General features: G+C 40.2%; 1 protein-coding gene across 1 annotated transcript in view; it reads right to left on the bottom strand.

The window, feature by feature from the left end:
* Nucleotides 1-18981, bottom strand: part of PLA2G4C (phospholipase A2 group IVC) — a 69347-nt gene that overhangs the window by 17825 nt on the left and 32541 nt on the right. The window contains exons 11-14 of the mRNA XM_075825551.1: nucleotides 11955-11987; nucleotides 9461-9556; nucleotides 3802-3953; nucleotides 2661-2835 (exon numbers count right to left, since the gene is read on the bottom strand). Coding sequence (XP_075681666.1) covers nucleotides 2661-2835; nucleotides 3802-3953; nucleotides 9461-9556; nucleotides 11955-11987 — 456 coding nt within the window. The remainder of the gene's footprint in view (nucleotides 1-2660; nucleotides 2836-3801; nucleotides 3954-9460; nucleotides 9557-11954; nucleotides 11988-18981) is intronic.

Raw genomic sequence — 18981 nt, 5'->3', positions numbered from 1 at the left:
ATACATCGCGTCTGCAAACCATTCCAGCAAAATCGACGCTCCCAATTTCTAATACCACATCTTCCCTTCTGAAACCTCCCATATGTCTAAACAGCAGTTTATAACCACATATGGGGTATTACCATGCTCGGGAGACATTGCATTACAAATGTTGGGGTACTTTTTTTTCGTTATTCCTTGTAAAAATGAAAAATGTTGATCAAAAACATCATGTTGGAAAAAAAAATATTTTCATTTTCACGGGTTAATTCTAATTAATTCAGCAAAAATGTTTTGGGGTCAAAATTCTCACTATATCCCTCGATGAATTTCTCAAGGAGTGTAGTTTCCAAAACTTGGGGTTTTTCCACTGTAGTGATACCACAGGGACTCCGCAAATGCAACATGGCGCCCAGAAGCCAATCCAGCAAAATCTACATTCCAAAAGCCAAATAGCGCTTCTTCCCTTCTGAGCCCTGCTGTGTGTCCAAACAGCAGTTCATGACCACAATATTGGGTATTTCCGTACTTGGGAGATATTACTTTATAAATGTTGGTGTGCTTTTATTCCTTTATTCTTTGTGAAATTGAAACATTTTGCGCCAAAACAACTTCTTATTTGAAAAAAAAAAATAATTTCATTTTCACTGCCTAATGCTAATCAATTCAGAAAAAAACTTGTGAGGTCAAAATGCTCACTACACTTCTAGATTCCTCAAGGGGTGTAGTTTCCCAAGTTGAGTAACTTTTTAGGGGTTTCCACTTTACTGTTACCTCAAGGGCTCTGCAAACGACCACATATGGGGTATTTCCGTACTCTGAAGAAATTGCTTTACAAATCTTGGGGTGCTTTTTATTCCTTGTGGAAATGAAAAAAAATTGAGCTAAATCTACATCTTTCTGCTTCTCTTGGCCATCATCAATGGTCTTTCACCGAGACAGAGAGCCAGAGTTGGCTCAGATCTTAGGATGGACCAATGTTTCCCCAAAATTGGCCGCATTTCCTCCCAACGATTGTTAAAGGTAGTAATAAATCTTATAGCCATTTCCCCTGTACTACGGGTTTTAGTTCTCAAGAGATCCGTGCGGGGTGCGTTTTTAGCTCTACGGTATCCTGCTTTGATAGATCTTTTACTGTATCCCCTATCTTCGAACTTCTGTTGTTCGAATAGATGGTCAGTGGAGCAGATCCGCCTCATCCTGAGGAACTGCCCAACTGGGATTGCTTTTACCGTGAACGGTGTATGCGAAGAGGAGGCTTGCAACAATGAATTGACCGAAGTGGATTTACGGAAAACATCCGTTTGAAGGAATCCACATTCATCAGTAAAGATTAAAATATCTAAAAAATCAATTTTCTGTCTGTGAAAGGTATATGTCAATTTGACATTATTCACATTCATTTAATGCTGAGTGTATGTGGGAGGCGTATTTGCATCTACATGTATGCTCTCTGATACATTTTAATTTATTCACTTATTCATGGTTTTTCTTTATGCTACACTTTATATCCTTATTGGTCCTATATAATACAATATAAATACAACATAATGTCAATATATGAATTTTTCAAAACGAATGTTGTCTTCACACTTCTTTGTATTCACAAACCATGTATAATCAGGATATTATACATTATACTTTTATGTCCTGTTTTTTCTTGACACATAAACCATTAATGACACACTTAAAGAGGCTCTGTCACCAGATTTTGCAACCCCTTTCTCCTATTGCAGCAGATCGGCGCTGCAATGTAGATAAGAGTAACTTTTTTTTCTTTAAAACGAGCATTTTTGGCCAAGTTATGACCATTTTTATATTTATGCAAATGAGCCTTTCTTAAGTACAACTGGGCGTGTTTAAAGTTATGTACAAGTGGGCGTGTATTGTGTATGTACATCTGGGCGTTTTTACTTCTTTTACTAGCTGGGCGTTGTGACTAGAAGTGTATGATGCTGACGAATCAGCATCATCCACTTCTCTTCGTTACCACCCAGCTTCTGGCAGTGCACAGACACACAGCGTGTCCTCGCGAGATCACGCTGTGACGTCACTCACTTCCTCCCACAGGAACTTCATCGCGTCGGATGAGCGAGGACACGCTGTGTGTCTGTGAACTGCCAGAAGCTGGGTGGTAATGAAGAGAAGTGGATGATGCTGATTCGTCAGCATCATACACTTCTATTCACAACGCCCAGCTAGTAAACCAAGTAAACACGCCCAGTTAAAAACACAATATACGCCCAGTTGGACATACGAAAAAAAACACGCCCAGTTGTCCATTTCAAAGCTCATTTGCATATATATAAAATAGCTCATAACTTGGCCCAAAATGAACGTTTTTCAAAAAAACAAAACGTTACTGTTATCTACATTGCAGCGCATTGCAGCGCATGTTTACAGTACGGGACAGTTGTCCTGCAGCGAGGCAGGGACTTCTAGCATCGTACATAAGTATGATGCTAGGAGCCCGGCTCCTTGCACTGTGTTCGGTCCGGGACTTGCGATCGAAATACGTCCGTCAATTACGGACGTAATTAGTGTGTGTGCACATACCCTAATAGTAGGGTGCAGGTCCTGTAAACACTCCAGTCTAAACCATACTATTATGGCAGCAGTGCACATGGGGTTAAAAAAACAAATGGAACTTAGATAGAAACCACAATAAACCGATAACCAACCTTCACAGCTATCGTTGTTGAAAAGAGGGAAATGCATCACATCGGGTGCCCCATTGCCATCGCCTTTAAACACATAGCAACTTTTAGATGGAGCTTCCGATTCTTTATCATCTATATTAATTTGGGGAAAGGGGATTCCATTTTTCTTGCAGTATGTGTCGGTGTCTTTTAGCGTCTGAAAATAAGAACAAAATAGTACTTATTTTACCTTCTCTCTCTATATATATATAATTTTTTTATAAATTGCATTCGTGTTTAGAGTTAAATAATGATAAAAACCAATGTATTCGTTAATCTTTATGGGGGATTTCAGATCTTGAGCATGCAGAATTGCGAATGCAGCTATGGAATATAATATAGATTGTAATTCAGGATCAGTACAATGGTTGGAGATTTTTAAATTACATATTTTTTCATTTTAAATGCATTGGAACTATAATAAAAAGTTGACCTGCATATTTGAATATTATAGGGCTTATTTTAAAAAAAATACGTTCTTTTTTTTTTTTTACATTTTTTAAACAACTAGCAAAAGCCTATAAACAGGAGTCTTACTGGAAATCTGTATAACAATGTAACGTTATAGTTTAAAAAAGATGTAAAGAAAATCCGTCACAGTGCCTGCTCATTCATATACATTCAGCAACCATAGACTTCTTTTGCCCTCTTTGCATTTAATTCTTGTGCCTAAAAGAAAATCCAGCTCTGATCTTAGCTATAATATTCACCTGGATATGAGCATGGTAAAACAATGTCCTACTACTGGTTTATTCTTACAATACAATTCTATAGGTTTATCTAAGGCTTCGTTAACATCTGCATCAGGGTCCCATTCTGACGTTCCATCAGAGCTTCCTATCAGAACAGGACCCTGACTGACACAAACCATCAATAGCGTAGTCGACTACGCTATTGATTCCGTTAAAACAACGGAACCCTTGCACAACTGACACAAACGGAAACCATCGGACCTAAACCGTCACCATTGAAATCAATGGTGATGGAAACGGAAACCTATGGTTTCCGTTTGTGTCAGTCAGGGCTCTATTCTGACGGAAAGCTCAGGCGGAACGTCGGAATAGAGCTCTGACGCTGATGTGAACGAAGCCTAACATATAGGTTCTAGCTGAAAAACATTTACCAAGAATGGATCGCCTTCGCTGTGGTCAAAAGACAAAATAAGATCTACTTTGCGATTGGGTAGTAACATTAACGGGTATGCAGAATTTATTTCCAGTCCGGCATCAACTAGAGATAAGAACTCTTTACTGTAGAGGTCATCAGGGATATTACCTGAAATAAATAATTAATAATAAATAATATTATGTATTTAGTGCCATAAACTTATAATGTGCAGTACAATGCAGAACAAAACAGTGCCCAAAACGTAAAAATACTGCAATTAGCAAAGCGAACTGTTTCAGCCATACAGTAACACGAACAAGCTAGCGTCTCCCCTACAAGTTCTGCCCCTTCAAACTTACAATACAAAATAATAGTTCTCCTAACGAGGGACTATGTCCATGATCAGCGGCAGTATACAACAAGGGCGCAAACAGAATTGAGGGAGGGGGATTTCCTAAGCTGCCTGCTAAGGTCAACCTCATCTAAATTCCCAGTCTCTCTCTGTCCAACTAAGCGCCCAGTTCCAGTAGCCGCGGTCCATCCTCTTCCTCTTATTTATTAAAATGTGTGCCGAAGACGGCCATACTCACTATTATCAGTCTCTTTCTCTGTGCTCTTCTTCTCTTCAGGCTCTGCTGACTGGCTTCCCTTTTGCGGTGACGTGCTGCTTCCAGGAATAATATCTAGGGTGTGGAAAGAAATTCAAACAATGGTACCACACACACTATCAGTCACATGAGTAGAAAATGTAGGATGGGGCAGTGGAAGTTTCAAACCCCAGATCAGACCCCCAAGTAAATTTAGATCTCAGGACACGCTCCTAAAAATTTTTTTATATCTCAAGTCACGCTCCTAAACAAAATCAAATCTCAGGCCACACTCAAAAATTAATTCACACCCCAGCCCTCCAAATTAATTCACACCCCAGACCAGACCGCAAAATGAATTTTAAACACCAGACCCCAAAATTAATTCAGTCCCCCGACCTCAAAATGGAAGCGGTTATCTAATAGCTTTAAAAAACAAAAAGGAAGTGCAAATGTTATAAATTAACAAAAAAATAGTACTCATCTCTTCCACCACCCTCCAATCCAGCACAAATGCTCCGGTAGTCCCCCAACATTTTTTTGTGTACAGGCTGGTGGCCATGACGTGCTGTACCGGACATGACTGCTGCAGCCAATCAGTTGCCTTAGCGGTTACTCGCCGTACTACTGCAAGTGGGAGTAATTATGGCACTGTTCAGTGATGCAAGAAAGTATGGCATGTGACCACCGAGGACACTGAAAAGCTACAGCAATCACGTGTTGGTATGGCACATCATGTAAACAAACGCCAGAGGGAACACCAGAGCATTTGCGCTGGATTGGGGGGGTTGAAGAGGTAAGTGCTGTTTGTCTTGTTATTTTATAACATTTGCGCCTCCTTTATTTTTTAATCTACCAGATAACTCATTTTATTTTGAAGTTTGGGGTCTGAATGCATGCTAGGTCCTGACGTCCAAGCATCATGACATTGTGCGCGCTGATGCACACTATGTCCTGACACTGGCTGGCACGCTAAGTAGACGGGATTGTGGCGTGAGCAGCCATGAGAATGCCTGCGTTATCTATTGGATTTGATTTGCATGATGGAAATCAAATCCATTATATAACTTGCTAAATAATAATAGTAATAAATCTCCAAGACATCAGGGAAGGGGTCCAGACCCTTCAGACCCCCCTCCCATGTATGCGCCACAAGTATACATCTGGTTAGGCACTGTAGGTGGTAATGCCAGGCTAGTGTGGAACAGAAGGGTATGGCCGAATAGATGCATGTCTGAAGTGGTAGGTTTTTACATTGTGTTTGAAGAGAGGTGTTGTTTAGTGGTCTGTGATAGGGATTTCCAGAGGAGAGGCGTTCTAGAGCATGAAAAGGTGACACATGTAGAGGTGACAAGAAGGTCATATGGTGCAGTGTAAAGGCGGTGTTGGTGCTCGAATCTGGAGATTCAATTAAGTCTGGTTGAAAAGATCTTTGTAGATGTAAGAACTTCGAATTGTAATTCTCTAAGTGATTGGCAGCCAATGATGAAAGTGACAGAGAAGAGTGGCATTGAACTAAAAAGAAGAGAGATAAAGGAGTCAAGTAGTGAAGCGGAGGATACATTATAGGAGAGCTAATTGGTTTGTTTGTATTCTCGAAGCCTAGCCAGAACAGTAAACTGGTTTATGATTGTGTACTTCTGAATGTAGCATATATATAATTACATATTAAGTATATTGTCACATTATTACATTCATCTATATGTTCCTTGTGACTCAATTTGTGTAGCCTTTACAAAATACATGGCAAATACATATATACCTTCAGGCCAAATGCACATGACGAGTATTACATGCATTTGCCATACGTATTGCCCTGCGGCAAATCCGCAGCAAAGTAAATTTCAAATAATCTCATCTATACGTTCGTAAATTCCCCTGCGGTGCTTATTTTAAAATTCACAAGTCAAAATAAACACAACATAATGATTCTATTAATAATAATAATAATAGTTAAATTGCTTATTAGCTCAAAAACTTGTGTATCAGAAAGAAGGCATTTAACCTAAAGCCTTTCCTAGTGTAAAAAAGGGATTATTAGCTAACATGGTCGGACTGGGCCACCAGAGAACCAGAGGATCCTCCGGTGAGCCCAGGCTCTGACACAATAATGGGTCTTAAAGGTCCAGCAGAAGACAACCCCTTTTAGAGCTCTTTGCAGCCAATCACTTGCCACTAGAGTCTATTGGGATGATTCACATATAACCTATTGAACCTTATTGATGATATGTCCTGTGTGTAAAATAATAACAACAAGGGCTATGATGAAAGGAAAAGTGGACATGTACATGTTGAATATAGATAGAGGGTGGGCCCTCAGAATCATCTCCTCTTGTGAGCCCAAGGAACCCCAGTCCGACGCCTGTAGCTAATTCCAGTTGGGCTCTATTCACATCACATTTACTGACTAGGTTCGGTGTATACATTTGAGAAAACAGTTGCATATGTCTGCCATTGACTTCCATTATACAGAAGTTTACTTTTTTATGTATACTTTTCATTATCACAAGTGACTAGTATTAAAATATAACTTTGACTAGTATCTTATATAGAAAAAATGGCACATATGACAAACCCCAAATATTCATATTAATAATCAACAAGACGTCCTTCTCATGGAGATGACACAAACTGATCATACTGTATATCAAACAGTCAATAGTATCTACTGCTGATATACAGAATTACTTAACGGCACTTAGCCAGCTACATAACAGTATATGCAAAGAGGAGAAAAAAAATTGGAATGATCTTACCAAATGTGCTCCTACAGCATGCATATCAATAAGGGGGCTCAGAAAACTCTTGGTATTCCACGTAATGGGAGGATGCGTCCGCTGTCCTTACTAAGCCATATTAATGCAGAAAACAGTGTCCCTAATCAGGGGCGTAGCTAAAGGCTCATGGACCCCCGCAATTTTCTCATGGCCGACAGCCCGCAGCTTTTAGTTGCATCGCTGGGTCTCCTAAGTGACCCAACAATGCAGTACTAGCAACCATTGGCATCACTAAGGTCTTAAAATGTCAGGAGAAATAGCCCCAATACATATGTCCCCCCCAAGAAAATGTGTGTGTGTATATGTGTATCACTACGACCCAATAAAATGGATAACGAGGGTTGTGTGTGTTTTTTTTCAATAAAATATTTTTTCTATGTCCTTGTATTTTTTTAAACTTTATTACTACCACCTTAGTAATAGCTGCTGGCTGATTGACAACGTCCATTACTAAGGCAGGGCTTAATGTTCACTCCAGCATTGCCCACGCAATTCATCTCAGAATTTGTCACAAAATGTAACTGGACTGGGGGGGAGTTTAAAATTGGCGTTCTCACAGTGGTTGATAACGTGGTGCCTTCAATTTTGGAATCTGGCCAGGTTCTGGATGGGTCGCTGTTTTTGTGGAGGTAGCTTTTTATAGGTATTAGGAACACTGTTTTTACATTAATAGGGCTTAGTAGGGACAGTGGACACATCTTTCCATTACGTGGATTACCAATAGGAGTTACCTGAGCCCCCTCTTGTTGATATGCATGTTGTAGGAGCACATGTGGTAAGATCATTCCAAGTTTTTTCTCCTCTTTGCATATACCATTATGTGACTGGTTAAGTGCTGTTTACGTGATTCAGTATTATTGACAGTTTGGTATATTATCAGTTTGTCTACTTGTTAAATGTTTATATGAATAATGTGTTGCTATGCCAGTTGCACACGACCGATGTGCCACTCGGAATGTTTTTAACGGCATCCGAGTGGCTCCCGATAGTCCTCACAGACCCATTCACTTTAGCAAGTGAATCGGGTCCATGAAAACTGACCAGATTCTCCAATCCGAGGAAAGATAGAACATGTCCTATCTTTCCACGGATCACGGACAGGACTCAGCCGGCGCACACGGTCGTGTTCATGAGGCATGAGTCATATGTGCTGTTGTATAGATAGCGATGTAGCTACTTACCTGCAAACGCCGATGCTGCTGCAGAATCAAATGTAGCCTCTGGTGCCGATGTGTCCTCGCTCGTCCGACACGATGCAGGACCTGGGGCAGGAAGTGAGTGACGTCACAGCGTGATCTCTCGAGGACACGCTGTGTGTCTGTGCACTGCCAGAAGCTGGGCGTTGTGAAGAGAAGTGGATGATGCTGATTCGTCAGCATCATACACTTCTATTCACAACACCCAGCTAGTAAAAGAAGTAAAAACGCCCAGATGTAACGAACACAATACACGCCCACTTGTACATAACTTTAAACACGCCCAGTTGTACTTTAGAAAGCCTCATTTGCATAAATATAAAAGTGGTCATAACTTGGCCAAAAATGCTCGTTTTAAAAAAAACAAAAAACGTTACTCTTATCTACATTGCAGCGCCGATCTGCTGCAATAGGAGATAGGGGTTGCAAAATTTGGTGATCTTGGGATGCACCAACTGGCACAAGAGACCCATTTTTTTTGCTAACTAGTAATTTAAATAGATATTACAAACATGATCACACTTCCCATGTTATATGTACAACTATTAGGCTGGGTTCACACAACCTATTTTCAGATGTAAACGAGGCGTTTTATGCCTCGATTTATGCCTGAAAATACGGCTCCAATACGTCGGCAAACATCTGCCCATTCATGTGAATGGGTTTGCCGACGTACTGTGCCGACGACCTGTCATTTACGCGTCGTCGTTTGACAGCTGTCAAACGACGACACGTAAAATGACTGCCTCGTCAAAGAAGTGCAGGACACTTCTTTGAAACGTAATTTGAGCCGTTTTTCATTGAATTCAATGAAGAACAGCTCAAGATTACGGGCGTCAAGACGCCTCGCATAATGCGAGGAGGAGCATTTACGTCTGAAACGACGCAGCTGTTTTCTCCTGAAAACAGTCTGTCATTTCAGACGTAAACGGCAGCTAGCGTGTGCACATACCCTTATAACCATTGTGTTTTATTAACAACAAACTACACAGTTATCCAAAATCAATTAATAAGATAATTTTAATAAGATATACAAATGTGACAACAACTCTATGATAAATTTTAGATTCCTATTTACGAAAATAAATATTAAAAAATATAAAATTAAAACTCACTGTTCCTTTTATAGAGAAAGTTATTAGTGGTTCCCCATTGCCAATTGAAAAAACATTTCTGTGTGTATATCGGCAGAAGCAACGTTTTCAAAAGATCTACAAAAAGATGCAAACAAATTTAGAGGAGGATCAGAAACTAAAGGTGACTGTGGACAAAGTGTTGGTCGACCCTACCAACAGATATACAAGAAGCAACGGGATCACTTTCATTTGTCATTGTTTCTTTAAGTAAGATCGCTTTCACACGGCCATAATAAGGGCACATTTTAGCATCTGTTTTATGTCCACAACACCCTGACCTTTCCGTGGTTCAGTTGAACTGAACTTAATCTGAAACTTCATCTAGTTAATACTAAGGCTGCGTTCCCACAGTGCAGATTTGCTGCATATTTTGCCTGCATTTTATAACTCAAAGCCAGAATTGGATCCAGGAGAGGAAACCTATTATGCCTTTCTTTATATATTTCTTCTGTTTAGGTTCCATTCCTGGTTTTGACTTAAAAAATACATGCAAAATCTGCAGCAAATAAGCACTGTGAGAACCCAGCCTAGGACTTGTTGAGTAGAACAGCGCGAGGTCCAGGTATTGCGGCCATAATATGGATGTTAAAATGTGCCAACATTAAGGCCACCTGAAAGCGACTTTAGGAAATAATCCGCATTTCATTCCTTGCTCAGGTGTTCTTTACAATCTGCCAGATTATTCTTGTTATCAGGGAAATGTTTACCTGCCATTCTTGAAAAACAAGCAGTTTTGTTTCTTGTTGCTTGATCTTCAGGGACATTTCTCATGGGCTCTGGTTAAATTGAAAAATCATAAAATCAATATTAGTCACATATACAATATTTTTATGAATGAAAAGATAGAAACGGTACTAGGCAGGGTTGCCCCTTATCCCCGTTCCTGCATGTTCTGTATATAGAACCTTTGGCTGCCTCTATTTGCTCTAATCCAGAATTTAAGCTATTATTATGTGCTGATGACATGCCTCTTACGTTGACCTATTTGCATACTTCCCTACCTTATCTAAATGCCCTCTTACAAGAATTTGGGCGTTATCTGGATACTGTATAAGGGGAGTACTACTAAGATAGAGGCTCTTTCTCTGAACGTTCTCCCAGATTGGTTAGAATGGCTTAAAACTAACTTCCCTTATCACTGGCAAGAATGGGGATTCCCCTAACTCCCTTATAACCTCTCTATATTTACATCATTTTTCTTTACTTTACAGACACATTAGAGACCTCCTGGCTAAGTGTTCTTATCAACCTCTTTCTTACTTTGGCCGCATTTCGGCAATTAAGATGACTATACTTCTGTATCTCTTTGAGACGCTACCTATCCCCACTCTTAAAGGAACAGTATCACAACCAACTTTTTTTTAATATGTTATGGGTTTTAGTGTGATAGATCAATAAATTTTATTAATGTATGTTGTTGTGTTGTACTTTTTTCATTTTTACTTCATTTACTTCTCTATGGGGGCTGCCATTTTTTTTTCCATTACTGTGTGTGTCGATTAACGACACATACAGTGATGGAATACGGCACACACATCCCAATAGAGAATGCGAACGGGAGCCGTCCCATCCACTATAGCGTACGCGGTCTATGTGTGAGCGGCGCATGCGCCGCTCACACACAGACCAAAAGTCAGGTCTTTGCTAGAGCGAAATCCGGTGCCATGTTCATGTCGACCGGAAGCCGCGGCCGGACTGTGAGATGACTTCCGGCCGCGGCTTCCGGTCATGTGTTCAGTGCAGCGAGGCGAAGGCGCAAGAAGAACAGTCAGGAAGAAGTTTGACAGAGCGGAGGTCGCGTCAGGAGCAGGTAAGTTCTGTTCATGTGCGTTCGTGTCAGCAGCCTTTGGCATCATACCAGGGAAGCCTGTGGCATCATACCAGGGAGACCTGTGGCATCATAACAGCGGAGGCCTGTGGCATCATACCAGCGGAGGCCTGTGGCATCATACCAGCGGAGGCCTGTGGCATGATACCAGCGGAGGCCTGTGGCATGATACCAGCGGAGGCCTGTGGCATCATTTACAGTGTGGCAGCATTTACAGTGTGGCAGCATTTACAGTGTGGCAGCATTTACAGTGTGGCAGCATTTACAGTATGGCAGCATTTCTAGTGTGGCAGCATTTCTAGTATCGCAGCATTTCCAGTGTGGCAGCATTTCCAGTGTGGCAGCATTTCCAGTGTGGCAGCATTTCCCGTGTGGCAGCATTTCTCGTGTGGCAGCATTTCTAGTGTGGCAGCATTTCTCGTGTGGCAGCATTTACAGAATGTGACGCTAGAAAAAATTTTTTTTTTTTTTTAGTTAAACAATTAGTGTATAGGTGATTAAACATTGTTCTAATTTTTTTAATTTTTTTCACGAGTCAGTAAATATTATAAATTAGATTCTAATTTATAATAGTTCCCAGTGCTGGTCACTAGATGGAGCAATTCCCAAAACCACATTGCTTTATGCTGCAAAACTTGAGAAAACTCACTCGCTCTAGTGAGCTCTCAGAATCCCCCCCTCCTTTATCCTGGCTAGTGCCGGGAGAAACGAGGGGATTGAACGGTCAAACCTCCTACACTGTGTGTCGCCATTTTTTGAGCTAACACACAGTGTAGTAGGTTTACATACAGTAGTAAACACACAGTAAAACACTTACATACACAGAAATAACTTACCTGCTCCAGTCGCCGCCGCTCCCTCCGGTCCGTCCGCTCCGTCTGCTGCCGCCGCTCCAAGTGCACAAGTCCAGAAGCTGCGACCGGAAGTAGTAATCTTACTGTCCGGCCGCGACTTCCGGTCTACAGGAAAATGGCGGCGGACGGCGCACAGTTCAACTTGGACTGTGTGGGAGCAGTGCATGCGCCGTTCCCACACAGACGGCGTACAGCATAGTGGATGGAACGGGCCCCGTTCGCATTCAATATGGGACTGTAGCTGCCGTATTCCATGTCTGTATGTGTCGTTAATCGACACATACAGAAATGGAAAAAAAAAATGGCAGCTCCCATAGGGAAGAAAAAGTGAAAAAATAAAAAAAAGTAAAACACAAACACACAAATAAATATAAACGTTTTTAATAAAACACTAAAATCAAACTGATGTAAAAAATATTTTTTCGTGACACTGTTCCTTTAAGCGGGATCTTAAAGCTATGCAGGCAAGCATTATGCAGTTCATTTGGGCCAATAAATGCCATAGGATTGTAAAATTACAAATGTATTGCAGTGTATTATAAAAGGGATCGGACGATCGCATAGTGGACTAGTAAAAAAAAGTTTAATAAAGTTAATAAAAAAAAATGAAAAAGAATTAAAAACCCAATTTTTCCCCCTTACAAAATGCTTTATTTTCAAAAAAACTGAAAAAAGTAAAAGAGTTACACATATTTGGTATCGCTGCATCCGTAATCGACCCCAACTATAAAATTATTCCATTATTTAACACACAGTGAATGCCGTAAAAAAATCAAATCAAATAAACAATGCAAAAATTGCTGTTTTCTATGAATCCTGACTTAAAAAACAAATGTGATAAAAAGTGATCAAAAAGTCCCATCTACTCTAAAATGGAACCAATAAAAACTACAAGTCGTCCCGTAAAAAAAAAAAGCCCTCATACAACTGCATCGGCGGAAAAATAAAAAAGATATGCCTCTTGAAATATGGAGACACAAACAAATAATTTTGAAAAAAAAGTGTTTTTACGGTGTAAAAGTAGTAAAACATGCAATCTATATAAATTTATAGTTTCAATCATAACAACCAGCTGAATAAAGTTAACGTGTTATTTATACCACACGGTAAAGGGCGTAAATTTAGGAGAAAAAAGTGTGGCGAAATTGGTGTTATTTTTTCTATCCCCCTCCAAAAAAAAGTTAATAAAGTTAATCAATAAATTATAAATACTCCAAAATGGTGCTATTAATAAATACAACTTGTCCCGCAAATAAACCTTATACAGCTATGTCGATGCAAAAATAAAAAAGTTATAGCTCTTTGAAGGAGACGATGGAAAAACGTAAAAAATAGCTTGGTCATTAAGGCCTAATATGCGTCACTCTTTCCAAAACAACTCAGATGCGGCGCACGCTATTGTGCGCCGGATCTGAGGGGTTAAACGAATGAGATCGATACTGATATCGATCTCACCCCTTCGAGCAGGGATGGCACAATTACAAACCTGACAAGAGTAGGCCACCCACCAAAACTCACAAAGTGGGCAAGGAGGGCATTAAACAGAGCTTCAACAAGGACAGCAACGATAACACTGAAGGAGCTCCAGAAATCCACAGTGGACATGGAAATATCTATCCATAGGACCACTATAAGCTGTACACTCCACAGAGTGGGGCTTCATAGAAGTGTCCAGAAAAAATTCATTGCTTCAAGTAAAACATAAGAAAACACATTTTGAGTTTGCCAAACAGCATGTGGCAGACCCCACAAACACATGGAAGAAGGTTCACTGGTAAGATGACACTAAAATTTTACTTTTTGGCCATCATGGGAAACGCTATGTGTGGTGCAAACCCAACACTTCCTATCCCCACAAGAACACCATCCCCACAGTAAAGCATGGTGGAGGCAGCATCATGCTGTGGGCATGCTTTTCATCGGCAGGGACTGGAAAATTGGCCAGGATTGAAGGAAAGATGGACGGCAGTAAATACTGGGCAATTCTTGAGGAAAACCTGTTTCAGTCTGTCAGAGATTTGAGACTGAAATTGAGGTTCACCTTCCATCAGGACAATGACCCTAAACATACTACTAAAGCTAAACTGGAGTGGTCTAAGAGAAAACATTAAAATGTCTTGGAAAGGCCTAGTCAAATCTAATTGAGAATCTAGGGTATGGCTTGAAGACTGCTGTACACCAACACAACCCATCTAATGTGAAGGAGTTGAAGCAGTTTTGCCTGGAAGAATGGGCAAAAATGCCAGTGTCTGGATGTGCTAATCTATCATAGACATACCCCAAGAAACTTACAGATGTAGCCATCTTTATCTTGACTCTGATAACTTGCTGCAGGGTAATATCACACAACAAAAGCCATTGAAAAGTCATTGAAAAAGTCAAGACAAGGGAACTTTCCACTGTGTATTTAATGCGTTAAATGTCAAGATAAAGACGGCTACATCTGTAATTGCACCAAAAGTATTGACCTTAAAGGGAACCTGTCACCAGCATTTCACCTATTACACCAGCAATACCTGGTGGTAGTGGGTGAAAAATCATTTCTATATAACCTATAATTGTCTTCTTAGTCAGCTCTGTAGCTTTAGGATTCAGTTTTTTAGTGTTCCCACACCGTATGCTAATGAGCATAAAAGAGTCATATCTTCGTTTGAAAAGAGTCATATCTTCGTTTGAAAAGAGTCAAATCTTCGTTTGAAAAGAGTCAAATCTTCGTTTGAAAAGAGTCAAATCTTCGTTTGAAAAGAGTCAAATCTTCGTTTGAAAAGAGTCAAATCTTCGTTTGAAAAGAGTCAAATCTTCGTTTGAAAAGAGTCAAATCTTCGTTTGAAAAGAGTCAAATCTTCGTTTGAAAAGAGTCAAATCTTCGTTTGAAAAGAGTAAAATCTTCGTTTGAAAAGAGTCAAATCTTCGTTTGAAAAGAGTCATATCTTCATTCCTCAAGTCTTTCCGAGTTTACCCCGCCTCCTTACTTTTTATTGACAGCTCCTCGCCCTCCCCCAGCACACAAAATCCAGCGCTTATTCATTGATGTCCTCTTCTGGTGTGTGTGCACAAAGGGATAATTACGATAAAAGGCGCAAAATGTTTGCAAACTGTTATTTACAGTCGGAGGAGGAGTTTAGGAGAGGGGATAACGGCAATAGACTTTTGATTGCAGCGGCCAGTGAGGGATAAGTAGTGTTCAATAGGTGAAATGCTGGTGACAGGTTCCCTTTAAGGCGTGGGAAACTTATTGCACATTAACCCCTTCCCGACATTTGACGTATGGGTACGCCATGGAAAGCTAGTGCTTCCCGCATTTTGCCGTATCCATACGCCAAATGCTTGGCACCGGCTCAGAAGCTGAGCCGGTGCCATCATCGCCGGATGTCAGTGGTATCTTACAGCTGACATCCAGCTGTAATGGCGGGGACCGAAATTAGCTTAGATCCCCGCCATTAACCCCTTAAATGCTGCGCTAAAACGCAATCGCTGCATTTAAGGTGTTTGCAGCTCATCGGAACCCCAGCAATGACATTTCCGGGATTCTGGTGGCTGCAGTGTCAACCGGAGGCCTAATACAAATTCTCTACCAAGCAAAATCCGCTCTCCAAAAGTCAAATGGCGCTCCCTCCCCTCTGAACCCTACAGCGTGCCCAAACAGCAGTTTACTTCCACATATATGGCATCATCATACCCGGGAGAACCCTTTTAACAATTTTTGGGGGGTGTGTCTACAGTGGCATAAGCTGGGCACGACATACTTGCCACTGAAATGTCACAGCTAGGGAAAAATATAATTTTTTAATTTGCACCATCCGCAGCACGTTCATTTATGGAAAAGATCACTACACCCCTTAATAAATGCCTTGAGGGGTGTCGTTTCCAAAATGGGGTCACTTTCTTTTTATTATTTCACATCTGAGCCTCTGCAATTGTGAACCAATACTTTGTAAATCGCCAAATTAGGCCTCAATTTTACATGGTACTCTTTCACCCCTGAACCTGGTCGAATGTCCAGGCAAAATATTACGGTCACATGTAGGGTGGTTCTAAAACCGGGAAAAAATGGTGGCACAAGCTGGGCACCACATATTGGCATATATATGGAAAAAATCCCATTTTCACTCTGCAACATTGAGTGCACACCTGCAGGGATAACATGCTCACTACACCCCTAGGTGAATACCATGAGGGGTGTAGTTTCCAAAATGTGGTCACGTCTGGGGGGTTTCCACGGTTTTGGTCCCACAGGCGCCTAAAAACCAATCCAGCAAAATCTGCACTCCAAATGGAGCTCCTTCCCTTCTGAGCCCTGCCGTGTGCTCAAACAGCAGTTTATGACCACATATGGGGTGTTGCCGTACTCGGGAGAAATTGCTTTACAAATGTTGGGTTTCTTTTTTTCCTTTATTTGTTGAGAAAATTAAAAATTTTGAGCTAAAGCTACGTCTTATTGAAGAAAAAGGATTGTTTTTATTTTCACTGCCCAATTCTAATAAATTCTATGAAACACCTGTGGGGTCAAAATACTCACTACACCCCTAGATGAATTCCTCAAGGGGTGTAGTTTCCTAAATGGAGTCACTTTTTGGGCGTTTTCATTGTTTTGTCCCCTCTGGGGCTTTGCAACTGTGACATGGCCTCCACAAACCATTCCTGCTAAATGTGACCTCCAAAAGCCAAATAGCGCTCTTTCCCTTCTGAGCCCTGCCATGTGTCCAAACAGCCGTTTATTACCACATGTGGGGTATTCTTTTACTCGGGAGAAATTGCTTTACAAATTTTGCTGTGCTTTTTCTACTTTAGTCCTTGTGGAAATGAGAAAAAATTAGCTAAATTTAAATTTTATTTGAAAAAATTTTAGATTTTTATTTTCACGGCCTACTTCCAATAATTTCTGCAAAAAACCTGTGGGGTCAAAACGCTCACTGTACCCTTAGATAATTTCCTCAATGGGTGTAGTTTCCAAAATGGGGTCACTTGTGGGGGGTTTCCACTGTTTTGTCCCCACAGGGGCTTTGTAAATGTGACCTGGCCTCCGCAAACCATTCCTGCTAAATTTGAACTCAAAAAGCCAAATGGCGCTCCATTACTTCTAAGTCCTGCCGTGTGTCAAACAGCCGTTTATGACCATATGTGGGGTATTGTATTACTCAAGAGAAATTGCTTTACAAATTTTACGGTGATTTTTCTCCTTAAGACCTTGTGGAATGAGAAAAAATTAGCTAAACCTAAATTTTTTGGGAAAAAAATTTAGATTTTAATTTTCACTGCCTACTTCCAATAATTTCTGTAAAAAACCTGTGGGGTCAAAATGCTCACTATACCCCTAGATAATTTCCTTGAGGTGTGTAGCTTCCCAAATGGGGTAATTTTTGTGGGATTTCCACTGTTTTGGCATTGCAAGAGCCCTTCAAACCGGACATGGTGCCTAAAATATATTCTAATAAAAATAAGGCCCCAAAATCCACTAAGTGCTCCTTTGCTTCTGAGGCCGGTGCTTCAGTCCAGTATCACACTAGGACCACATGTGAGATATTTCTAAAAACTGCAGAATCTGGGCAATAAATATTGAGTTGCATTTTTCTGGTAAAACTTTCTGTGTTACAAAAAAAATTGATTAAACATGAATTTCTGCAACAAAAAAAACTAAATTTGTAAATTTCACCTCTACTTTGCTTTAATTCCTGTGAAACGTCTAAAGGGTTAAGAAACTTTCTAAATGCTGTTTTGAATACTTTGAGGGGTGCAGTTTTTAAAATGGGGTGACTTATTGGGGGTTTCTAATATATAAAGCCCTCAAAGCCTTTTCACAACTGAACTAGCCCCTGCAAAAATAGCCTTTTGAAATTTTCTTGAAAATGTGAGAAATTGCTGCTAAAGTTCTAGTGGTATAGGTGAGGAAAAGTGGAGTCTTCAAGAGGCGCTGCTACACACAGGATAACATGCAAATCCGTGAATGGTAGTAAATCACATATTAATTTTAAGTATCAAAGGTTTATTAAAGAAGCAAGTGGCAAGTCATTTAGACTGTCTGGTTGGAGGGTCTTCAATTTGAAAATCCAATAGTTTTCTCTTTGTTTCAGTTTACAGAATCTGTTTGTAACATTATGAAGAATGTGTTCTACTGTAATGTGACTGCTGTAAAGCCTATCTCTGAATGCTGTTAACAGTACAGATTATCAGCTCAGGCAAGATGGCTGTCTCCATTATGTACAGAAAATAAACTGTAAAAAAACATGTGCATACAGTGCATACAAATACATTCACAGGATATACACACACATATTGTACATATACACTTGTGCAGTTACACAGATATTAACCCCTTAATGACCAGCCTATTTTGGACCTTAATGACCAAGCTATTTTTTACGTTTTTGAATCGTCGCATTCCAAGAGCTATAACCTTTTTATTTTTGCGTCGACATAGCTGTATAAGGTCTTGTTTTTTGCGGGACAAGTTGTATTTTTTAATAGCACCATTTTTAGGTACATATTATTTATTGATTAACTTTTATTAACTTTTTTTGGGGGGGGAATAGAAAAAAAATCTGAAATTTCGCCACTCTTTTTTGCATCCTAAATCTACGCCGTTTACCGTGTGGTATAAATAACACAATAACTTTATTCAGCGGGTTGTTACGATTGCAACGATACCAAATTTGTATAGTTTTTGTATGTTTTACAACTTACACAGTAAAAACGCTTTTTTTTCTAAATTATTTGTTTTTGTGTTTCCATATTTGAAGAGCCGTAACGTTTTTATTTTTTCGCCGATACGGTTGTATGAGGGCTTTTTTTTTGCGGGACGACTTGTAGTTTTTATTGGT

This window comes from Rhinoderma darwinii, chromosome 1 (genome assembly GCF_050947455.1).
Source record: "Rhinoderma darwinii isolate aRhiDar2 chromosome 1, aRhiDar2.hap1, whole genome shotgun sequence".
In the NCBI taxonomy this organism is placed as follows: domain Eukaryota; kingdom Metazoa; phylum Chordata; class Amphibia; order Anura; family Rhinodermatidae; genus Rhinoderma; species Rhinoderma darwinii.
The sequence above is the reverse complement of the archived record's forward strand: the minus strand, read 5'-3'. Positions and strand labels throughout refer to the sequence as shown.